The following is a 25613-nucleotide window of genomic DNA, read 5'->3' as shown; positions in this document are numbered from 1 at the left end:
CTTCAGAAACGCTTTCCTTGCCATTGCCAGTCTACATTTGATATCCACTCTACTTCGACCATCATCACTTATTTTGCTCCCTAAATAGCAAAACTCGTTTACTACTTTAAGTGTCTCATTTCCTAATCTAATTCCCTCAACATCACCCGACTTAATTCGACTACATTCCATTATCCTCGTTTTGCTTTTGTTGATGTTCATCTTATATCCTCCTTTCAAGACACTGTCCATTCCGTTCAACTGTTCTTCCAAATCCTTTGCTGTCTGTGACAGAATTACAATGTCATCGGCGAACCTCAATGTTTTTATTTCTTCTCTGTGGATTTTAATACCTACTCCAAATTTTTCTTTTTTTTTTCCTTTACTGCTTGCTCAATATACAGATTGAATAACATCGGGGAGAGGCTACAACCTTGTCTCCCTCCCTTCCCAACCACTGCTTCCCTTTCGTGTCCCTCGATTCTTATAACTGCCATCTGCTTTCTGTACAAATTGTAAATAGCCTTTCGCTCCCTGTATTTTACCCCTGCCACCTTCAGAATTTGAAAGAGGGTATCCCAGTCAACATTGTCAAAAGCTTTCTCTAAGTCTACAAATGCTAGAAACGTAGGTTTGCCTTTCTTTAATCCACCTTCTAAGATAAGTCATAGGGTCAGTATTGCCTCACGTGTTCCAATATTTCTACGGAATCCAAACTGATCTTCCCCGAGGTCGGCTTCTACCAGTTTTTCCATTCGTCTGTAAAGAATTTGCGTTAGTATTTTGCAGCTGTGGCTTATTAAACTGATAGTTCAGTAATTTTCACATCTGTTAACACCTGCTTTCTTTGGGATTGAAATTATTATATTCTTCTTGAAGTCTGAGGGTATTTCGCCTGTCTCATACATTTTGCTCACTAGATGGTAGAGTTTAGTCAGGACTGGGTCTCCCAAGGCCGTCAGTAGTTCCAATGGAATGTTATTCTGCTCCCGGGGCCTTGTTTCGACTCAGGTCTTTCAGTTCTCTATCGAACTCTTCACGCAGTATCCTATCTCCCATTTCATCTTCATCTACATCCTCTTCCATTTCCAAAATATTGTCCTCAAGTACATTGCCCTTGTATAGACCCTCTATATACTCCCTCCACCTTTCTGCTTTCCCTTCTTTGCTTAGAACTGGGTTTCCATCTGAGCTCTTGATATTCATACAAGTGGTTCTCTTTTCTCCAAAGGTCTCTTTAATTTTCTTGTAGGCTGTATCTATCTGACCTCTACATCCTCTAGTCATCCCTGCTTAGCCATTTTGCACTTCCTGTCGATCTAATTTTTGAGACGTTTGTATTCCTTTTTGCCTGCTTCATTTACTGCATTTTTGTATTTACTCCTTTCATCAATTAAATTCAATATTTCTTCTGTTACCCTAGGATTTCTACTAGTCCTCGTCTTTTTACCTACTTGATCCTCTGCTGCCTTCAGTACTTAATCCCTCAAAGCTACCCATTCTTCTTGTACTGTATTTGTTTCCCCCATTCCTGTCAGTTGTTCCCTTATGCTGTCCCTGAAACTCTGTACAACCTCTGGTTCTTTCAGTTTATCCAGGACCATGTTATAGTCCTGGGTGGAGATTTTAATTTGCCGGATATAGACTGGGAGACTCAAACATTCATAACGGGTGGCAGGGACAAAGAATCCAGTGAAATTTTTTTAAGTGCTTTATCTGAAAACTACCTTGAGCAGTTAAACAGAGAACCGACTCGTGGCGATAACATATTAGACCTTCTGGTGACAAACAGACCCGAACTATTTGAAAAAGTTAACGCAGAACAGGGAATCGGCGATCATAAAGCGGTTACGGCATCGATGATTTCAGCCGTAAATAGGAATATTAAAAAGGGTAGGAAGATTTTTCTGTTTAGAAAAAGTGACAAAAAGCAGATTTCAGAGTACCTGTTGGCTCAACACAAATGTTTTGTCTCAAGTACAGATAGTGTTGAGGATCAGTGGACAAAGTTCAAAACCGTCGTACATTATGCATTAGATGAGTATGTGCCAAGCAAGATCGTAAGAGATGGAAAAGAGCCACCGTGGTACAACAACAGAGTTAGAAAACTGCTGCGGAAGCAAAGGGAACTTCACAGCAAACATAAACATAGCCAAAGCCTTGAAGACAAACAAAAATTACGCGAAGCGAAATGTAGTGTGAGGGGGGCTATGCGAGAGGCGTTCAGTGAATTCGAAAGTAAAGTTCTATGTACTGACTTGGCAGAAAATCCTAAGAAATTTTGGTCTTATGTTGAAGCGGTAGGTGGATCAAAACAAAATGTCCAGACACTCTGTGACCAAAATGGTACTGAAACAGAGGATGACAGGCTAAAGGCCAAAATACTAAATGTCTTTTTCCAAAGTTGTTTCACAGAGGAAGATTGCACTGTAGTTCCTTCTCTAGATTGTCGCACAGATGACAAAATGGTAGATATCAAAATAGACGACAGAGGGATAGAGAAACAACTAAAATCGCTCAAAAGAGGAAAGGCCTCTGGACCTGATGGGATACCAGTTCAATTTTACACAGAGTACGCGAAGGAACTTGCCCCCCTTCTTGCAGCGGTGTACCGTAGGTCTCTAGAAGAGCGTAGTGTTCCAAAGGATTGGAAAAGGGCACAGGTCATCCCCGTTTTCAAGAAGGGACGTCGAACAGATGTGCAGAACTATAGACCTATATCTCTAACGTCGATCAGTTGTAGAATTTTGGAACATGTATTGTGTTCGAGTATAATGACTTTTCTGGAGACTAGAAATCTACTCTGTAGGAATCAGCATGGGTTTCGAAAAAGACGGTCATGTGAAACCCAGCTCGCGCTATTCGTCCACGAGACTCAGAGGGCCCTAGACACGGGTTCACAGGTAGATGCCGTGTTTCTTGACTTCCGCAAGGCGTTCGATACAGTTCCCCACAGTCGTTTAATGAACAAAGTAAGAGCATATGGACTATCAGACCAATTGTGTGATTGGATTGAGGAGTTCCTAGATAACAGGACGCAGCATGTTATTCTCAATGGAGAGAAGTCTTCCGAAGTAAGAGTGATTTCAGGTGTGCCGCAGGGGAGTGTCATAGGACCGTTGCTATTCACAATATACATAAATGACCTGGTGGATGACATCGGAAGTTCACTGAGGCTGTTTGCAGATGATGCTGTGGTGTATCGAGAGGTTGTAACAATGGAAAATTGTACTGAAATGCAGGAGGATCTGCAGCGAATTGACGCACAGTGCAGGGAATGGCAATTGAATCTCAATGTAGACAAGTGTAATGTGCTGCGAATACACAGAAAGATAGATCCTTTATCATTTAGCTACAAAATAGCAGGTCAGCAACTGGAAGCAGTTAATACCATAAATTATCTGGGAGTACGCATTAGGAGTGATTTAAAATGGAATGATCATATAATGTTGATCGTCGGTAAAGCATATGCCAGACTGAGATTCATTGGAAGAATCCTAAGGAAATGCAATCCGAAAACAAAGGAAGTAGGTTACAGTACGCTTGTTCGCCCACTGCTTGAATACTGCTCAGCAGTGTGGGATCCGTACCAGATAGGGTTGATAGAAGAGATAGAGAAGATCCAACGGAGAGCAGCGCGCTTCGTTACAGGATCGTTTAGTAATCGCGAAAGCGTTACGGAGATGATAGATAAACTCCAGTGGAAGACTCTGCAGGAGAGACGCTCAGTAGCTCGGTACGGGCTTTTGTCAAAGTTTCGAGAACATACCTTCACCGAAGAGTCAAGCAGTATATTGCTCCCTCCTACGTATACCGTATTTACTCGAATCTAAGCCGCACTCGAATCTAAGCCGCACCTGAAAAATGAGACTCGAAATAAAGGAAAAAAAAATTCCCGAATCTAAGCCGCACCTGAAATTTGAGACTCGAAATTCTAGGGGAGAGAAAAGTTTTAGGCCGCACCTCCAAATCGATACAAAGCTGGTTCATTGTAATATGAGACACAATTTAGGTCGAATGAATGACGATACAGCTACAGTAGTTTGGTTCGAGTCGTAACCTTAGCAGTTAAGCTTTACCAGGTAGCCATTGCTATGCGCAGGCGCTCCGTCCGTATTTATACGGGTACCCTTCCTTTTTCACGTGCTTCGTCTGGTTTGAATCGATTGCTTATTTTGCTTTGATCTGATAGGTGCCGTTTTTTTTTTGTTATAGTTGTTTGCGTCACTCGTAAGCTGAAAATGCATTACTGCACTGTGTCATGCATTGTTTGTTGCATTCTGATAGTGCGTGTTTACGGCCTGTTGCGACTCGCGGCATGGCTTGCTTTTGTGCGTGCTACCACCGCGTACAATAAAAGAGAGAGAGAGAGAAAGAGAGGGGGGAATCGTCTCATTAGCGAAACAATGACAAGAGACGTTACATACACTACTGCTTTCTTTGATAATGATCAACAAGAATCAAATAATAGACAGCGTATGATAGAACATGTTCTGAACGAGAGTTAGGCGAAAATTTTCTCCGTTTGAAAATCTTTGCGGCCGCTTCTTTATTAAATCAAATTCTGCACAGAAATTAGAGTCATCTTAGATTTAAAAATCTAGTCACTTGCCGTGCTTCATTTCTGACTGTATCACTATTAGGCATAAGAATAATACGAATATAAACATGACACGATACGTATATTCCTCCGCGTTTGCTGTTGTCTCACTCTAGTTTCGTAGTTTATTAGGCAGACAGGATTTAAATGAGATAGCAACAAACACAAAAGAATACATGGCAAAATGTTTATATTCGTATTATTCTTATGGTGAAGATAATACTGTATATGATTCAAATTTCATCAGGTTCCGATTAGCAACCATCTCTTATCACAGATAGGAAAAAATTCAGAACGTAGAGTTGGCCATATTGACAAACATCCCAGTCAGTCTTGCCAGTCAGATTTTCGTAGTACACTGAAATTGTGCTACATTCAAAGATGAACAATACGGAATTTGTATTTACTTCGTTGGATAATGTATGAAAATGCAGTGGTCGAAACTCGCGGCGGAGAAAAAAAGCTCGTTTTCCACTTTTTTTTAAAAAATTATTTACTGACACAGAGGTTTTGGCGCCAGTATTTATCTTTGTGCCTACAAAGCATGCCCGCGTAGCGCTACATGTATTTGACGGCAGAAGTTAGTTGTGGTGGCACGTACCAACATTTTTCAGAACTTCCGCTTGCTTTGCACTCGATTCTAAGCCACAGGCGGTTTTTTGGATTACGAAAACCAGAAAAAAAGTGCGGCTTAGATTCGAGTAAATACGGTATCTCGCGAAGAGACCATGAGGATAAAATCAGAGAGATTAGAGCCCACACAGAGGCATACCGACAATCCTTCTTTCCACGAACAATACGCGACTGGAATAGAAGGGAGAAACGATAGAGGTACTGAAGGTACCCTCCGCCACATACCGTCAGGTGGCTTGCGGAGTGTGGATGTAGATGTAGATGTAGATGTAGAGTCCCATCTCCTTAAATTCCTACCTTTTTGCAGTTTCTTCAGTTTTAGTCTACAGGTCATAACCAATAGATTGTGGTGAGAGTCCACATCTGTTTCTGGAAATGTCTTACAATTTAAAACCAGGTTCCTAAATCTCTGTCTTACCATTATATAGTCTATCTGATACCTTTTAGTATCTGCAGGGTTCTTCCATGTATACAACCTCCTTTCATGATTCTTGAACCAAGTGTTAGCTATGATTAAGTTATGCTCTGCACAAAATTCTACCAGGCGGCTTCCTCTTTCATTTCTTAGTCCCAATCCATATTCACCTACTACGTTTCCTTCTCTCCGTTTTCCTACTGACGAATTCCAGTCATCCATCACTATTAAATTTTCGTCTCCCTTCACTATCTGAATGATTTCTTTTATTTCATCATACATTTCTTCAATTTCTTCATCATCTGCAGAGCTATTTGGCATATAAACTTGTACTACTGTGGTAGGCGTGGGCTTCGTATCTATCTTGGCCACAATAATGCATTCACTATGCTGTTTGTAGTAGCTTACCCGCACTCTTATTTTTTTATTGGTTATTAAACCTACTCGTGCATTACCCCTATTTGACTTTGTGTTTATAACCCTGTATTTACCTGACCAAAAGTCTTGTTCCTCCTGCCACCAAACTTCACTAATTCCCACTATATCTAACTTTAACCTATCCATTTCCCTTTTTAAATTTTCTAAGCTACCTGCCCGATTAAGGGATCTGTCATTCCACGCTTTGATCTGTAGAACGCCATTTTTCTTTCTCCTGATAACGACGTCCTCTCGAGTAGTCCCCGCCCGGAGATCTGAATGGGGGACTATTTTACCTCCGGAATATTTTACCCAATAGGACGCCATCATCATTTAATGATACAGTAAAGGTGCATGCTTCGGGAAAAATTACGGCTGTAGTTTCCCCTCGCTTTCAGCCGTTCGCAGTACCAGAACAGCAAGGCTGTTTTGGTTAGTGTTACAAGGCCAGATCAGTCAATCATCCAGACTGTTGCCCCTGCAACTACTGAAAAGGCTGTTGCCCCTCTTCAGGAACCACACGTTTGTCTGGCGTCTCAACAGATACCCCTCCGTTGTGGTTGCTCCTACGGTACGGCTATCTGTATCGCTGAGGCACGCAAGCCTCCCCACCAACGGCAAGGTCCATGGTTCATGGGGGGGAAGAAGTAGCATACTAATATCAAAAATATACTTTAACGTGCGGAAGGAATGGGCAGTGCCCGGGCACTGTTGCCTGCAGTTCTCCGTGGAGCACACCCTCCCCGTAACGTGAGCTGCCTTCCAATTTTGTCCAGACATGTAGCCTGTGGTCCGTGAACTGTGAGATAATGTGTTGCACTGCTTAATGGATGAATAAAAATTCATTCGTATTGTAACTAACCTGTTTCTATGGGTTATTACGTTAAGATTAGTGTCGCCACTGACGATAGCCATACAACTAATCGAAGGTTTGGCTGAGTCGGAAAATAAATTAATTTGATCACAGACCAAAAACTCATAAAAATACATACGTCGTGATATTGCTCATAGGGGATGCGATGTAATTAATAGTATTGCCCGTGCACTGTTCACGAGAATCAAACATTTAAAATAAAATAGAAAATGAATGAATACTGTGCATAAGATCAGCTCCCAGCAACACACCTGAAAATAAGACTTAATCTAAAGCAAGACTTAATCTAAAGCATTTGTTTTAAAATAAAAGGGGAAACTAATCACTGGACCTGTGCGAAAGGAAACACTTTGGATGTGCTAACGGGAAAATTAAGAGGTGAGTGGCTTAAGTGCAAAAACGTAACCTCGGACACACAAGAGAATATTGTAGATAAAATCATTTATTCCTAAGATATGGATATGAGGCATGTAAACAATTCCTGGTAACGTTAATTCCTAAAACATTAAAGAAAAGCATCGATACATTCACTGTTAGAATCTACAACTAAAATCAAGGGTGTGAATCATTCATACAACTGCTGTTGCCTGATAACTGATCGCAATAACTCGTGAAACGGTACACGTTTCGCAGTACACCTGCGTGCCCATGTTGTTTCTGGAGATGCAATTTCTAGGTATCGTGGCCAAGTTGCAACAATATCACATCACACAATCATGAACAGTTAACATTCTCTAAAACAAACATGAGATTGGACAGTTAGTGATGCCAGTAGCTGAACAAACTCTAATATTCAACCACGTTGTTGGCTCCCCACGGACGAAAGATACACAGAGCGAGGAAAATTTACGAGAAGGTAAAGCTATTAATATTTAGAAAAATAAAAGCGTATACAGGCACAGCTGAAGGAAAACAGACATTCATACAGAAGCGAGTGCTCACTTCTTATCGACACCTTTGTGTGGCGCTCTTCCGGCGGATCCAAGTGTGCTACAGAAATTTTATAATTTGCCAAAGTTTTGCATTCCTTGCTGCGACAAGGCAAAGCAATCTTCCAGAGTTGAAAAGCGAGACCGAAAGCTAACAGCTCTCCCTTCGGCAAGTAACAACGCGCCACGCGGTCAGTCTAACTCACCCTTCTTCGACTGGAGCACAGCGGTGGACGCTTCCCGTACCGGCGGCAGACTGCCTCCCGCTTCTTCTCCAGCCTCTTCCACGCTCCGCGTAGCCCGGAAAACCCAAAGATGCCATTTCCGCCACCAACCTAACACAGGTGGATTTCTCACAAGTAGCGCAAACCTCTTTGCCGACTTGACCACTACGAGAGTTGACTATTCTGTACAACTGCTGCTGAATCTTTACGACTATCGCAGACTTTCTGCAGCAGACTACGCCACCGTCTAGCAATGTGACACACAACCACATTCGTTCAATCACACCACTATGAGAGTTATGAGGAAAGAGAAACAGGGAAAAGAAAGACAAATGCTAGTGAAAATGGGCTACCGGACTAATGAAAGGTGGCTACAGGAGCCTTTCAGTATTATTTTCCTGATCTTATGGAAAACTCCATATATTGTTCTCTCTTTAGTGATGTTTCAGATTAATTTTGCATCTTGTATTACTTATTTGTTTTGGCCTCAGTTCCAAGTATCCTTTATAAATTAGATCGAATGTCTTTCTATAAACCGCACAGAGCTCTTCAGATGTTTAACCGTTTAACACCGTCTCTGTCCTACCGAAACAGTGCCGCTACCCTGATGTGGACCGGCCCGTCGGCGTCAGAGCTCGGCGGCTCCGGCCCGGCCGCCCCCGACGTGTCCCTCCGCAGTAACAGCCACGGCGAGGACGACGTCCCACTGCGGGACGTGACGGTGTCGACGGACGGTGCCGGTACTGCGACTTTCGTGTCCTCTGGCACCGCTAGCAGTAGTGACGGTGGCGCCGACACCTGCGCGGGGAGAGCCGCCGGGCGCAGTGCTGCCGGGGGGGCGCGCGAGGAGCGCCTCCTCCGTGGCACCGGCTCTGTCGGTACGGCCGACAGTCAGCCGGAGTTCTCCTACAAGGATACCATTGCCGCTGCCATAGCGCAGTCACCACACAGGTTGGTACTGCTGCTGTTTCTCATTCAAATACTCTGCACCGGGGCTCACCAAACTCCTTTCACAGTTTGCCGCATAACTGACAGAGTGACGAGTGTGGGCTACGTCATTGTTCTGTGCAATACTTAAAAGCCAAAACAAAAGCTCTGCGAAAAAAGACAAAAAACAAAATTTGGCATTCATTGTGTAGCGGTTAGTAAAAAAGAAAAAGAGACGAAAAGAAAAGAAAAGTTTGAAAATGTGGGAAGAAATGGTGAATAAAAAGCGGGTTTTAAAATCGTTAATGACCGTGAAAAAAAAGGGAAAGAAAGAAAGAAATGCAGATCGGACTTCGTATTACAGAAAAGCTATAGTTGGTCCTTGTGGCGTTTTGGTCCTTGTGGCGGTGGTCCTTGTGGCGTTTTTGACCAAAAGTTAAACCAATTTCCACTACAAAACTTACTGAAAAGAAACAGAGAATAACAAAATGTAACTGACAGGGGGAAGTGGCGTAATTAAATCATTCTTTACCAGGTTAACTTGTCTTCTTGTTTCGTGCGGTGTCCACGTCTTCAAAAATCTTCAATTCTGCGTGAAAAGTCTGCTCCGAAATCTTGCAGTAAGTTTCATTGTCCAGGAATTTCTAATGTACACAAAACCATCTTGATATCAAATGCAATTTATTTTACGTTGCTTCCCTCCTCCAAATTTCATAACAACTTCCTCAATATGTCTACACATTAAAATCAGATCAAGACTAGCTATTAAGTTTTTAACATCAGCATCAGATCACATCTGTCTTAAGCTTCGGCTATCAAGAGACAAACGAAACGGATAGAAAAACAAGAAACAGTTGCAATTTTAGTATTTTCTCTGCCGTCGAGCGCTCATACCGCTGCGACGGCACGATTCATGACTGAGGGAACGAGAGCAGCGCCGCGAAATTCAAAGTCCCGCTACAGCGCGACGAAATTCAAAGTCCCGCTACACGTGTTAATCGTGGGTGTGTGATACGTAATGCATAAAAGAGAAAGACAGCCAACATATTTATTTATTAAAAATGTTATCAAAGAAAGTGACAATAGCAAAAAGATAGGTACATCAGATTTACGTGTGCATAGCCGAATCTCACAAACTAAGCAGCTAAAAACTTTGGTTATAGTTGTGTAACAGACGTTTGGCTCCTATATATTGTTTGGTTTGCTGTTACTTGAGACAGTCGGTTTAAAATTTACATTGTCCAATCTCTTTCAAACTGCTGAATTTAGATACTTCATTTATGAAAACGGTTGCTCATGGATGTAAGTTGTTCAAACACTGATGTAATGCCAGTGGCGGATTTCTTCAGTTTCGGAAATTCAGCATCACACAAGCAGCGGTAAAACTCAACAGATTTTTCCTCTCTGTGCTTCTCTTTAAACAACGCACCTTTCTTCTTCATCTTCTTCTTCTTCTCTCTCCTCTTTTTTTTCCCAGTGAGCTCTGACTGTAGATCAACTGCCACATCATCAAGTTTACAATCAAATAGAGTCTGGAATAGTAGAACATCTCTCTGAATGTTGTCAAGATCTGAAGATCTGCCAAAATTAATGCTTCTACTATTCACAAATCCCCCCCCCCCCCCTCGGAAAATATAGGTTGACATGTTGACATCCTCAGGGCTCGTAGCACAAATGAGAATGAAAAAGTTTTCTCCTTCTCATTGTGCTTCAAACAATGACAGCTTTGCCGAAAACCTTTTAACGATTCTGTAGAAATCACAGTCGAGGTTATCCTGTTCCTGAATTTTCGAGTTCAGTTCATTCGTTCGGAATGTGATGTCGACCAAAATATACGACTTCGAGAACTGGCCAGGATCTGATAGCTGTGGATCAGCTCTCGTTTTCAGTGAGAAAAACATTTACTTCGTTTCGGAGTTTGTCAAAATGAAATGAGACTTCACCACAGCTGAGCCAGCTCACTGCTGTTCAATGAAGTAAGTCACGGAATTCGGTACCTGTTCCGTTAAGAAAAGCCCGGATCTGACGGTGATCGAGCGTGTGCTGCCGAATGAATTTTGTACGAGATACAGAGGGATTTGACAGTCTGTACGCAATGTGACCCGAGAATAGATTCTCGTGTACGAACGTTTTCCAGTCTGTATGTCAGGTGTCAGCAAAGGGCGAGATTTAGAGATAGAATTCTAAACTCTCTGAAGCAGGCGCAAAGCTTCTCGCGGTGTGTGGCTTAAAAAATTCCGAAGGGAGTCAGAGTGATTCACCGTACACGGATTCAGCTGCAGCAGCTCCGATGTCAGGCTTAACGGCTGCACACAGTCCTAGTAACACCGATAGTAAGTCATATGTGTTTCATGTTATGTTTTATGAAGCCAATTCGAGTACCATTAGTGGGCCAGATGAACTGACTTCACAGGACGGATCTGGCCCTCGGGCTGTAGTTTGGAGACCCCTGCTGTACACCACAGTTCAGCACTGCCCGTGGCAGCTTACATATACGGTATGTGTAAGTTGGTGTCGTTTTGGTCATCAACTGTAAGTTTGGGTGACATATTTCCCTATTTGTTGCACTTGCAGCAAAATTGGCATAAGTACTCTACCTAACATTATCTACAACTACGATTGTGTTTTTTTTTTCCCACCAGTCTTCTGACTAGTCAGTGCAACCCCTGACCCCTACGACTTCCCCTCCTACATCACTCTCTTCGTCTCAGATGAGCACCGTAGACCAAAGTCCTCATTATTTGTTTGAAATATTCCAATCTCTGTCTTCGCCTACAGCTCCCTCCGCCACCATGCAAGCTATTCCCTGTTGTATTAACACACGTCCTATCATCATGTCGCTTTATCTTTTCAGTGTTTGCATTGTATTTCTCTGCTGCAGAAGAGCTCACCATTTCTCATCCTATCGGTCCAGTGTGTGTGCCAAATGCCGCGGCCGCGAGACGCGCAGGCGGCCGGGGAGGCGTGGGGAGAAAGGCAGTGGTGGGGCGCCGCTCCGAGCACTCTAGGGAAAGAGCCGAGTGCTGCAGGGGAAAGTGCCGTTCCAAACTGGTGCCTGTGCTCACACTTTTTGTAAATATTAAGCGGGGCCCTCAACACCCACACTTGTGTGGTGACCGTTCGGAAAGAGATACTGTCACCTCTGCTTTCGTTAGTATCCGAAAAGAATTCCACCGCAAATGCAGAGGTTCATTTTCGTCTGCCTCGTTAACCATTTGTGACTTCCAGAGAAGCATTGTGAGTGGTGAATTTTAAGTAAAACCTACACATTTCTCTGGTTGCCTTGTCAAATTTTGCTTCTTTAACGTAGCAGAGTTCACAGTGCCTTACTTCTCTAACGTGCTGTGCAGCCACAGTTGCGAGAGAATTCTGAAACGGTGATTTATTAAGTTTATTAATTGAGGGACTGAGGAAAAGTAAAGTCAGTAGCTTACAAAGAAGCACATCCTCGGTACAAAAACATGTGTAATGTGCTCACTTATATTGTTCCAAAATTATCATTTCCCATTTCACCAGCTGTCGATGGCTCTTAATAATTACATTCTTTCACGAAAAAAGTCTGTAGTCATTGGAATAACATTGTAGATAAAGAAGTTTCTCGTAATAAGGATATTGTGAAATACTCTCCTCTTTGTGTTGCTAACATTTGCCAGAATTTCTTTTCGGTATCTGAAACTGTTTATGTAATAAGAGAAATTTTTTTTTTGGTTAATAGTTTTAGGGCACAAAACTGCTACAGTCATTAGCGCCCGATCTGTGACTTAGGAAAAGGTAAAAAAACAAAACTGGAAACCAGCAGTAATGGGAGCGAAACTCAAAAAAGTGGGGAAACCAAAGACAGAAGGAAAGCTTAAAAAACCACTATAGAAGGGGGTTTTTTCTCCCCCAAAAAGAGCTTCAAATGACTGATGTCCTCTCACTGGCACTAATGAACTCGAGAACGCGATCGGCTGAGCGCGTGTCATCTGCTAAAATGGAAGATATATCAGGCGACAGCTGTATACGGGCGTGTAACGGAGTAAAATAGGGGCACTCGAGTAAAAGGTGTCTCACCATCCACAGCTGAGAGCAGTGGGGACAGAGTGGGGGAGGATCGCCACTTAAAAGATGTCGACGGCTAAAAAGACAGTGCCCTATCCGGAGTCTAGTTAAAATTACCTCCTCCCGACGACGCGTTCGGGAGGAAGAGATCCGAGCACAGGGAAGAGCTTTCACGTCCCGCAATTTATTATGGGGAAGCGTCGACCAATGTGCGTGCCATAAAGAGCAACACGACGACATAAAACACTCCGTAGATCGGCAAAGGGAATCACGCGAATAGCTGGCTGAAGAAGAGGGGCTGCAGCCTTGGCCACTATATCGGCCACCTCATTTCCACGGATACTAACATGTCCTGGGATCCAGAGGAATGCCACAGAGACGACCCCCAAGTGGGCGAAGTGGAGGCAGTCCTGAATCCAGTGGACCTGGGGGTGGACAGGGTAGAGGGCTTGGAGACTGAGGAGAGAGCTGAGAGAATCTGAACAGATAACATACTGTATCCGCTGATGGCGGCGGATGTATTGGACGGCCTGGAGAACAGCGTAAACCTCCGCAGTATAAACCAAACACTGGTCGGGAAGCCGGAATCGATTGGGGGTGTTGCCAACAATATAGGCACTCCCAACACCAAACGATGTTCATGAGGAATGTTGCGGATATTTCACTCTGGCTTTATTGCTGACTTGGCACAATAGCAAATAAGCACGCTACATCAGATCAGTTTTCTCGAGATTGGTGACAGAGAGATACCTCTACCCAAGTTTAAAGAAAAATTCAATATGTTAGCAAAATTTCATCCGCAACAACATATTGTGTTATATGCACCAAACACAAAATCGTAGTGACATCTGTTTTTCGTTGTACACTTTTCTGAATTTTGCGCAGTGTCTTACATTCGCATAAGTGTCACACTGACTGTGACCATTAATGAAAGGATATAACAACAAAAAACATCAATTATTGATGAAGTTATTTCATCGGGTAGATAAAAAAATCTACTCACTGAGCAGTGGCGGAACGCACACGTGGAAAAGGCTGTTGTGATCGGAAAGTTTTAGGAACTAGTGGCTCCTTCTTCCAGCAGAAGGGTTGAAGGGGAAGGAAGAAGGGTGAAGGAAAACGAAGGGGGAGAGGTCTAGGAAAAGGGGTGGATTTTGGGAAAGTCGCCCAGAACTGTGGGTCAGGGGAGACTTAACGTACGGGATGGGAAGGAAAGACTGGCCAGAAAGCTTGCCAATCACAACAGCCTTTCCTGTGTGTGTTCTGCTGCCATTAATGAAATGATGAGCACATCGGAATGAACATGTTGTTGTTGTTGTTGTTGTGGTCTTCAGTCCTGAGACTGGTTGGTGCAGCTCTCCATGCTACTATATCCTGTGCAAGCTTCTTCATCTCCCAGTACCTACTGCAGCCTACATCCTTCTGAATCTGCTTAGTGTATTCATCTCTTGGTCTCCCTCTACAATTTTTACCCTCCACGCTCCCCTCCAGTACTAAATTGGTGTTCCCTTGATGCCTCAGAACATGTTCTACCAACCGATCCCTTCTTCTAGTCAAGTTGTGCCACAAACTTCTCTTGTCCCCAATCCTATTCAATACTTCATCATTAGTTATGTGATCTACCCATATAATCTTCAGCATTCTTCTGTAGCACCACATTTCAAAAGCTTCTATTCTCATTTTGCTTTTGTTGATGTTCATCTTATATCCTCCTTTCAAGACACTGTCCATTCCATTCAACTGCTCATCTAAGTCCTTTGCTGCCTCTGACAGAACTACAATGTCATCGGTGAACCTCAGAGTTTTTATTTCTTCTCCGTGGATTTTAATACCTACTCCGAAGTTTTCTTTTGTTTCCTTTACTGCTTGCTCAATATACAGATTGAATAACATCGGGGAGAGGCTACAACCCTGTCTCACTCCCTTCCCAACCACTGCTTCCCTTTCATGTCCCTCGACTCTTGTAACTGCCATCTGCTTTCTGTAAAAATTGTAAATGTGGTTGATAGGACAGTTATTATCATCAGCAGGTATCTTTTAGACAAGAGATTAAAGCTTAGTTATTACGAAATACAGCACATACAGTTTCTGACATAAGAGCGAGAGTTTAGTGCACTGAGCTGATCAGACAGTTGGTGAAATGACTAAATTAGTATTTCAGGACTTAGGGTAGTAGATGGAAGGCTTTGATGGAAGAAAGTTGTGGCAGATCTCTTTGCACTCACAGAGTTTATTTCCAGCCTGGAAAATGTACAGATCCACTGTGTCAGCTTGCGAGCTTTGCGTAGGCTGTTGTCGAGGTGTCTCAGAATCTTTACACTGCCGTCACTGAACGTATATACTCCGTCGTGGGGTTTGTTTGTTGACAGTGTCAGCCCATCCAGAAGGAACTGCAACATTCATTCAGTGATCACTAGACAGAAAGAATCATTTGCTCTCGGGTAATATTTCCTTAAGCAACGGACAGAGAAGTGTGTGCTGTTCAGCAGTGCTCATTTTCAACAGGCTTCCAGCAGAACTGAAAATACCTGGCGGTGAACCCCAAGTGTTGATGCTGATGTTGTGGTGTATCGAGGGGTTGTAACAGTGTAAAATTGTACTGAAATGCAGGAGGATCTGCAGCGAATTGACGCACGGTGCAGGGAATGGCAATTGAATCTCAATGTAGACAAGTGTAATGTGCTGCGAATACATAGAAAGATAATCTCTTATCATTTAGCTACAATATAGCAGGTCAGCAACCGGACGCAGTTAATTCCATAAATTATGTGGGAGAAGGCATTAGGGGTAATTTAAAATGAAATGACCATTCAAAGTTGATAGTCGGTAAAGCAGATGCTAGACTGAGATTCATTGGAAGAATCCTAAGGAAATGCAATCCGAAAACAAAGGAAGTAGTTTACAGTAGGCTTGTTCGCCCACTGCTTGAATACTGCTCAGCAGTGTGGGATCCGTACCAGATAGGTTCGATAGAAGAGATAGAGAAGATCCGACGGAATTCAGCGCGCTTCATTACAGGATCATTTAGTAATCGCAAAAGCATTACGGAGATGATAGATAAACTCCAGTGGAAGACTCTGCAGGAGAGACGCTCAGTAGCTTGGTACGGGCTTTTGTTGAAGTTTCGAGAACATACCTTCACCGAGGAGTCGAACAGTATATTGCTCCCTCCTACGTATATCTCGCGAAGAGACCGTGAGGATAAAATCGGAGAGATTAGAGCCCACACAGAGGCATACTGACAATCCTTCTTTCCACAAACAATACGAGACTGGAATAGAAGGGAGAACCGATAGAGGTACTTGAGGTACCCTCTGCCACATGCCGTCAGGTGGCTTGCGGAGTATGGATGTAGATGTTAAAAGCCAGCTTGCAATGTTTCCTTGTCAGGCAATGCTTAGATCCGGTACAGAATTTCTTTGTAGTACTTAATATTCTTTTTGTGATGTATATTGTTTATTTCTACACTCTCTTACAGATTTTCTTTATGTTTCATTAATTTTTTCAATTCTTTTGTTTATAATTGTGTTGTATTCCAATTTCAGTCTTGTTCTTACACTTCTTACCCTCTCTACAATTCCTACGTGTACCCTGATGTCTCAATACATATCCTATCATCCTGACCCTTCTTCTCGTCGGACCTTTCTGTACATTTCTTTCTTCATCGATTCTGCAGAAAACCCCTCCCCATTTTCTATCTCGAGAGTCTCGTAATTTTCAACATCCTTTTATTTTACCACATCAGAAAGGTTTTGATTCTATTCTTTTACAGTTTCCTAACTGTCTGTCACTCATTACCAAAAATGCTCAGTATTCAGCCCCCCCCCCCCCCTCCCGCCATTAACACCAATTTAGGTGCTAGGTGATTTTTGTGTGCCAGGAATGCCCATTTTGCAAAAACAGACATAATGTCTGGTTGGGATAACAGCAATCAGTGATTTTATAATGTTACTTATAATCAGTCTTCATTGCAAAATTTTTTATTCATATGACCCGTTTCGGTTCATTCAGAACCATCTTCAGATCTGATATTTCAGTTACAGGAGTAATCTGTCCAAATCCAGCAAATTTCACATGCTGCGATGTGCAATCAAGACTGATTATAAGTAACATTATAGGAATGCCCAGTTTGTCTGTACTATTTCTCTCTCTCTCTCTCTCTCTCTCTCTCTCTCTCTCTCTCTCTCTCTCTTTTTCCCAGCAAGTGTTACTTTGCTCCCAAGGTGGCAGAATGTCATAAAGTCGCGGTTCCTAGTATTATAAATAAATAAAATCAGACAATACAATATTGACAACAGCACTTCATATCAACTTAAAAGCAGAGGAATCTGTGAAACTACTATTTATTTCTCCAATTGTACAGTGTCAGTAGGTGTATGAGGACTTGTTGGGCATACACAGTATATGTGCTGAAATGTGCCCCTTGCCCCTAACTCGAATTATCCTGTGGATGATCCAGATTGTGACACGTGCTTTTGTTTGTCCGGCAGGAGATTGACGGTGCCGGAAATCTACGCCTACATCACGAGTCGCTTCCCCTACTTCAGAGGCAAGAAGAAGATCTGGCGGAACTCGGTACGCTGGTGCCTGTGGTACCACAAGTGTTTCGTCAAAGTGCCGCTGGAGGGTGGTGACGACAAGGCCAAGGGCTGCAACTACTGGACACTCGGTGAGTCCCTCTGTCGGTGGCGGAGCGGCTGGAAACGACGTCACCTCGATCTCTTTTTCTACACTCGTCTCGGTGCCCTCCTCGTACACACTTACGTACTCCAGCTGCAGGCTGTGTTGCCATTTGTATCTGCTGTAGCACTGTATATGGGCCTACATTGCCTCCACATTCGATGTGCTCATTTCGGCCTCATCGATTGGCTGTCATTTAATAGCCGTATCTCCACAGTGTTGGCTTTCTGTCCTGTTATCAGAAAATTTTTGCTCGGATCGACATGCCTGACTCTGTTCTGACCTCATTATATACACTAATGGGAGTGTATAACACTTGCTTGCTGTGACACAAACTAGTGTTACCCTCTGGGAGGGTGCGTGTGTCTAAAGGATGAGGGTATTGGACAGTAATTTTGAATATATTGTAATTGATAGAAAAAGTAAACAGGCTTTTACTTTGGGGATAATTAAAGTAGTAAAGTTCATATACAAATGAAAAACTGAACGGTTGCCAGCCCAAATAGGCACATTGATTTGAAATATTGTGTTAAAGGAAAATGAATATTAGTTGTTGTAGTGACTTTCATTAAGGTTCCCTTTGTATAGCACACTGGATACATATGAATAAGGGACAATCTAAGTTGTGGGTAGCAGTAGTTATCAGTAATGCACAACCAGTAATCATAGAAAGCAAAATTGTACCTCGCTCATAATAATAACAGTTACAATCATGATCATTACATGACTCAGTACTGAGATGTTACTGCAGGAAGCACTGAACTAAAGTTGGATATGGAAAGGTTTCTGACTAAACTAACATAAAATTACCACAAATAAAATTAAATAATACCACAGTTACACTGCTTATACTCCCTTTTATAGAACTGTATCAGATTTCTTTACTAGTTGTAATTTGTAATGTGCAGCCCGTAAAAAGCATGCTAAGGACAGCTGAAGCTGCAATTCAGTGTTAAGTGCACTACTCCCCGCATTTCACACTTACGTACAGATTCAGACATCTAAATTCATCGTTTCCTAAGCCTTTTGCTTACTTGATCAAAAACAGTCCATTCGCTGTACAAAATAATCCTCTCGACATATCGAGATTTTGCTTTGTGTCTTTAGCTGTATAGTGCTGTATACTGTGTGCCAGTTATAAGCATAAAAAAAACAATAATGCAGCATTTGCGGACTACACCGGTTATTGTCTTTCTCTTCATATTTGTCTCGTGTAATCGATTGTTCACAGGTGCGAGCAAATGGTAATGGACAGTGCTGAATTTTCTGTGAATGCTCATTTGCTTTGATTCATTTCCATTCATTCCAGAGTAAACCAGGGTTAAGGAGTAACTCAGAGGGACATGATGGGCTCTAACAACTGACCAGATAGGAGTACCAGCTCTCTCTGAGAGAATTTCAGTGACAAAGTCTTCTCCGGTCACCTTGCAAGTCCTGGCGTCACGTTACAACCTTTAGACAAGTTTCCCGAGCCGTATCGGGCGAAGTGTCGGGTTCGTGTCCAGTCTGTTAGACTGCAGACTCTTGTGCCGAGACCCGGTGGGTGGAGCACTGGTGCCGTGCTGCCCACTGCTCCTGCCGGTTTCACACGAGTGTGTTTCCGACTTATTTTTGCCGACACCTCATCCCGTGCGGAGCTCAGTCGGAAACAACTGTGCAGTTAACGAGATCGTCACGTGTTCGTCTTTCCACCGTCTCTTTTGCGAGTAAATCCCCGAACGGTGTCGGTGCGACACGGGACCTTATTCCGTTCGAGGCTGCAGTGACACCGACGAAAGGCACAGGCAGTAGTGGCGGGCCGTGCCTACAGTTTTGGGGATTTGACCGTCAGAGAGGCAGTGAAAGTGCAAGTACAGAACACTCTTGGCAATCTAGGTGGCCATTCCCAACTGAAATCTGCACGGGATGTGGCATTAACAAAAATACGTAGGGAACGTGCCGATGAGAAAGTGGTGAAGGCAATGGGTAGAATGGGGCAGGCAGCATTGGCCCATCAAGCCCTCTGCAGCTTCGGCCGTGAAACCTCTTCCGGAGACGTGTGATTGACCCACCCGTTAAGCCATCGAGAAGTGAGTTTACAGTGCGGCATTTGTAAAGGAATGAACCCGACACGTCACCCTGTAGTGGCTAATAAAAAAGAAAAAGAGAAGAAAAGAAAAGGTTGAAAATGTGGGAGAAATGGTGAATAAAAAGGGTTTTTATAATCGTTAATGACCGTGAAAAAGGGAAAGAATGAAATGCAAATCGGACTTCGTATTACAGAAAAGCTATCGGACTTCGTGATTGGGAAAAGCTATTGTTGGGGTGGTCCTTGTGGCGTTTCTGAGCAAAAGTCAAACCAATTTCCACAAAAATATTATTTGAAAGAGAACAGAGAATAACAAAACATGATTGACAGGGGGATATGGTGTAGATAAGAGTACATTCATTACCAAGTTAATATTTCTTATCTCGTGTGGTATTCAGGTCTTGTTCTCCAACAATCTCCTGCTTCATTTCTGCATGAAAAAGCCGTAGCTGCTCCAAAATCTTGCAGTAAATTTCATCGTCCAGGAATTACTAATGTCTACAAATTAAAACCCTCTTGATCTTGAATGCAATTTATTTTACGGCTGCTTCCATCCTCTAGATTTCATACAAGCTTCCACAATACTATATGTCTGCACATCAGTAAGTTTTTACGTCTTAATCAGACCAAGACTAACGAATAAGTTTTTACGTCTGAATCATACCGAGACTAGCAAATAAGTGAAGTTAAGCTTTCCCTCTCAAGAGACAATAGCGGGTAAAAAACAGAAAGAGTTAAAATTTTTGTGCCTTCATTTTCGTATAAATATTTTCTCTGCCATCGAGCGCTCATACAGCTGCAACGGTATAATTTATATCTGAGGGAACGAGTGTAGCGCGGTGAAATTCAAAGTCCCACTACAACCTGAAGTACTAGGTGGGAAGAGTAGATAACTCGGTGAGACGTAGAAACGTCACGAATCGGCCGATAACCCGACGAGATTCCCTCTACCTGCGAGATATTACGTTCCGTGGAGGCGAATGTCTTCGGGTGTGCTCGGACGACTCGTCTGCCAAACAGTTCCCGTATTATTCTGTTGCAGACCCGCGGTACGGAGACACGTCGGAGAACGGCAGATTTCGCCACTGGCGCGAGGAGCGGCCATTCCGCAGGACCCCGGCAGCATCGGTGACCGTCCGCCGAGATCGCACGCGCCGCAGCCTGCGCCAGCACCTGCAGCGACGTCACACCGGCCTGTCGGAGCGTCCGCAGCTGCCGGAGACCGCCACCGGGTGAGAGTCCGGGGCCCTCGGAACTCCGAGCTCCTGCCGCCACCGCTATCTCTGGTGGCAGAGGCGACTCCCTCGTGCAGCTCAGTACCTTGTAGCGTGACCGTATCCTCGGAAACCTTAGATATCGCGTCACATTCTTATTAATCTGAGATTCGTTGCAATTTTTTATACATTGTCATCCCAAAAATTTTATTGGTATGATGGTGCTTTCAATACTTCAGATATTCTAAGTAGTCCCCTCCTTTTGAGTACAATGCAGAAATCATTCATTAAACCGTGTGAAACCCTCAGAAAATTTCTTCTATCAGATGTTCAAATTGCGTGTCACATTGGCTCGAATGTCTGGTATATCGTCAAAGTTTTGTTGCTTTGTGTGAATCTCCACACTTTGTCATCTTGTGGTAGGTTTCTGCTGAAAACGTGAAGTTTTGTCACGTCATGACTTTTCCTAGAAAAGCATTTTCTATGTTCCGCATTTCGTTCGAGTCGTGGCCGGGTCTGACATACTGTTGTTCTAGTGTGCAAGTCAGAGTATGAAGGACAAGCTTCACACAAAATTCTCTCTTCTACAAAACAGTCTCGAGAATGTCTTCGATAGTTGATTTATTGGTGTTACTCCGTTACAGTGTGTTACGATGTCGACACACTACACTCACGTGTGTGCAACTTACGACTGCCTGCTACAATGGACTGTGTGACGAGGCAGCTTACGGGTCTAAGAAGGATGATATAACAATTCCCTCTTTGCCACATGTTTGTTAAAAAATGGTATTGTAACAAAATATTTACCGCCAATGTCTGTAGTTAGGCAACGGCCTTGCCGCAGTGGGTACACCGGTTCCTGTGAGATCACCGAAATAAAGTGCTGTCGGCTGTGGCTGGCACTCAGATGGGTGACCATCCAGCCGCCGTTCGCTGTTGCCATTTTTCGGGGTGCACTCAGCCTCGTGATGCCAAATGAGGAGCTACTCGACCGAATAGCAGCAGCTCCGGTCAAAGAAAACCATCGTAATGACCGGGAGAGCAGTGTGCTGACCACATGCCCCTCCTATCCACATCCTCCACTGAGGATGACACGGCGGTTGGATGGTCCCGATGGGCCACTTGTGGCCTGAAGACGGAGTACTAATGTCTGTAGTTGCAATTGGTTGGTAGAATGCTTGCCTATTGATAATTCCTCAGTTTTATCGTTACAGATACCTTTCCAGTTTAAAGTGCTTCCTTGGACCTTAACATAACTTGTCATGTGTAATGCTGCTTTGACGGAAGGTGTGTATCTACTTTCTCACAACAACTTTAAATTTCCAGTAATCTTGCGTGCGGCTTTTATAATACACATGAATTGGACAATAGATTAAATTCCTAACCTCTTAAATGACAATGTTGACACATTTTTGGGTTGAAAGTTTCCAATGTATTCACAAAATGAACTGACACAGACTCTACATCACAGAAACCGGCCACTAACTAAACTTAGCTAGCACGGCATTTGCTAGTCCACACTTATATAGTGAAGTGCCAAAGAAACTGTTATAGGCATGCGTATTCAAATACAGAGATATGTAGACAGGCAGGATACAGTGGTGCGGTCGGTAACACCTGTATCAGAGAACAAGTGTCTGGCGCAGTTGTTAGATGGGTTACTGCTGCTACAGTGGCAGGTTATCGAGATTTAAGCGAGTTCGAATATGGTGTTATAGTCAGGGCACGGGAGCGATGGGCACAGCATCTCCGAGGTAGCGATGAAATGGGGATTTTCCCATACGACCATTTCACGATTGTACCACGAATATCGGGAATCCGGTAAAACGTCAGATCTCCGACCTTGCTGCTGCTGGAAAAAGATCCTGCAAGAATGTAAGCAACGACGACTGAAGAGAATCGTTCAGCGTGACATAAATGCAAACCTTCTGCAAATTGCAGCAGATTTCAATGCTGGGCCATCAACAAGTGTCAGTGTGCGAATCATTCCATGAAACGTCACCGATACGGGCTTTCGGAGCCAAAGGCCCACTCGTGTACTCTCGATGACTGCACGACATGAAGCTTTACGCCTCGCCTGGGCCTGTCGACAGTGACATTTGACTGTTGATGACTGGAAATATGTTGCCCGGTCAGACGAGTCTCGTTTCAAATTGTATCGAGATGACGGACGTGTGCCGGTATGTAGACAACCTCTCGAATCTGTGGACCCTGTATATCAGCAGGGGACTTTTCAAGCTGCTGGGGGCTCTGTAATGGTGTGGGGTGTGTGCAGTTGGAGTGATACGGGACCCGTGACATGTCTAGATACAACTCTGACAGGTGACACGTAAGTAAGTATTGTGTCTGATCACCTGCATCCATTCGTGTCCGTTGTGCATTCTGATGGACTTGGGCAAGTCCAGTAGACAGTGAAATGCCCCACAAGTCCAGAATTGCTACAGAGTGTCTCCAAGAATGCTCTTCTGAGTTAAACACTTTTGCTGGCTACCAAACTGCCAAGACGTGAACATTATTGAGCATATGTGGGATGTCTTGTAGCGTGCTGTTCAGAAGAGATCTCCAACCATTCATACTCTTAGAGATTTATGGGCAGCCCTGCAGGGTTCATGGTGTCGGCTCCCTCCAGCACTGCTTCACTGCGTGCTCGTGGGGGACCTACACGATATTAGACAGGTGTACCAGCTTCTTTGGCTCTTTGGTGCACTCCCGTAATTATCTCAGCCTCAACCTATGGTAACATACTGTCCCCACACAGCTTCTGTAAAGTTTGGAAGATAGGAGACGAGGTACTGGCAGAAGTAAAGCTGTGAGGACGGGGCGTGAGTCGTGCTCGGGTAGCTCAGTCGGTAGAGCACTTGCCCACGAAAGGCAAAGGTCCCGAGTTCGAGTCTCAGTCCGGCACACAGTTTTAATCTGCCAGGAAGTTTCAGCTTGGTGGTAGCCATGCCAATGTCTACATAACAGCTGGTATGTGATGTGTCGTTTCACACGTAGCTTTCCCTTTTATAGTATATGTTTTGCCAGTTACAGGGCTGCTGTAGTTGGTGGCAGGACGGTGCACAGGGCGAATCTTACCGTGGGGACGGTCACAGCAGTAGGAGCCGTAGGGTAGGGAGATGGGTACAGAAGGAGCGTAGGATATTTTGAAGATTGATAGGGTGATGGAAAGCTATTCTAGGCATGGTGGACAAAATGTCAGATAGAATGGACCTCATTTAAGTAGGTCATTGATACTTTCATGAAGAATCAACGGTTTCAGGATTAATCAGCTTTTAAACTAGGTGTGGAGGGGGGTTAGGGTAAATTACACTACTGGCCATTAAAATTGCTACACCACGAAGACGACATGCTACAGACGCGAAATTTAACCGACAGGAAGAGGATGCTGTGATATGCAAATGATTAGCTTTTCAGAGCTTTCACACAAGGTTGGCGCCGGTGGTGACACCTACAACGTGCTGACATGAGGAAAGTTTCCAACCGATTTCTCATACACAAACAGCACTTGACCGGCGTTGCCTGGTGAAACGTTGTGATGCCTCGTGTAAGTAGGAGAAATGCGTACCGTCACATTTCCGACTTTGATAAAGGTCGGATTGTAGCCTATTGCGATTGTGGTTTATCGTATCACGGCATTGCTGCTTGCGTTGGCCGAGATCCAATGACTGTTGGCAGAATATGGAATCGGCTGCTTCAGGAGGGTAATACGGAACGCTGTACTGGATCCCAATGGCCTCGTATCACTAGCACTCGGGATGACAGGCATCTTATCCGCACGGCTGTAACGGATCGTGCAGCCACGTCTCGATCCCTGAGTCAACAGATGGGGATGTTTGCGAGACGACAACCATCTGCACGAACAGTTCGACGACGTTTGCAGCAGCACGGACTGTCAGCTCGGAGACAATGGCTGCGGTTACCCTTGACGCTGCATCACAGACAGGAGCGCGTCCGATGGTGTACTCGACGACGAACCTGGGTGCACGAATGGCAAAATGTCATTGTTTTGGATGAATCCAGGTTCTGTTTACAGCATCACAATGGTCGCATCCGTGTTTGGTGACATTGCAGTGAACACACATTGGAAGTGTGTATTCATCGTCGCCATACTGGCGTATCACCCGGCGTGATGGTATGGGGTGCCATCGGTTACACGTCTCGGTCACCTCTTGTTCGCACTGACGGCAGTTTGAACAGTGGACGTTACATTTCAGATGTGTTACGACCTGTGGCTCTACCTTTCATTCGATCCCTGCGAAACCCTACATTTCGGCAGGATAATGCACAACAGCATGTTGCAGGTCCTGTACGGGCCTTTCTGGATACAGAAAATGTTCGACTGCTGCCCTGGCCTGCACATTCTCCAGATCTCTCACCAATTGGAAACGTCTGGTCAACTGTGGCCGAGCAGCTGGCTCGTCACAATACGCCTGTCACTATTCTTGATGAACTGTGGTATGGTGTTGAAGCTGCACGGGCAGCTGTACCTGTAGACGCCATCCTAGCTCTGACTCAATGCCAGGCGTATCGAGGCCGTTATTACGGCCAGAGGTGGATCTATGCACCCCAATTGCGTGAAAATGTAATCACATGTCAGTTCTAGAATAAT

General features: G+C 44.0%; 1 protein-coding gene across 1 annotated transcript in view; it reads left to right on the top strand.

Annotated features, from left to right (window-relative positions):
* LOC126108830 (uncharacterized) overlaps positions 1-25613 on the top strand; it is a 181290-nt gene that overhangs the window by 117301 nt on the left and 38376 nt on the right. Inside the window, exons 19-21 of the mRNA XM_049914194.1 lie at positions 8666-9022; positions 17530-17708; positions 20830-21019. Coding sequence (XP_049770151.1) covers positions 8666-9022; positions 17530-17708; positions 20830-21019 — 726 coding nt within the window. The remainder of the gene's footprint in view (positions 1-8665; positions 9023-17529; positions 17709-20829; positions 21020-25613) is intronic.

This window comes from Schistocerca cancellata, chromosome 11 (assembly GCF_023864275.1).
Source record: "Schistocerca cancellata isolate TAMUIC-IGC-003103 chromosome 11, iqSchCanc2.1, whole genome shotgun sequence".
In the NCBI taxonomy this organism is placed as follows: Eukaryota; Metazoa; Arthropoda; class Insecta; order Orthoptera; family Acrididae; genus Schistocerca; species Schistocerca cancellata.
The sequence above is the reverse complement of the archived record's forward strand: the minus strand, read 5'-3'. Positions and strand labels throughout refer to the sequence as shown.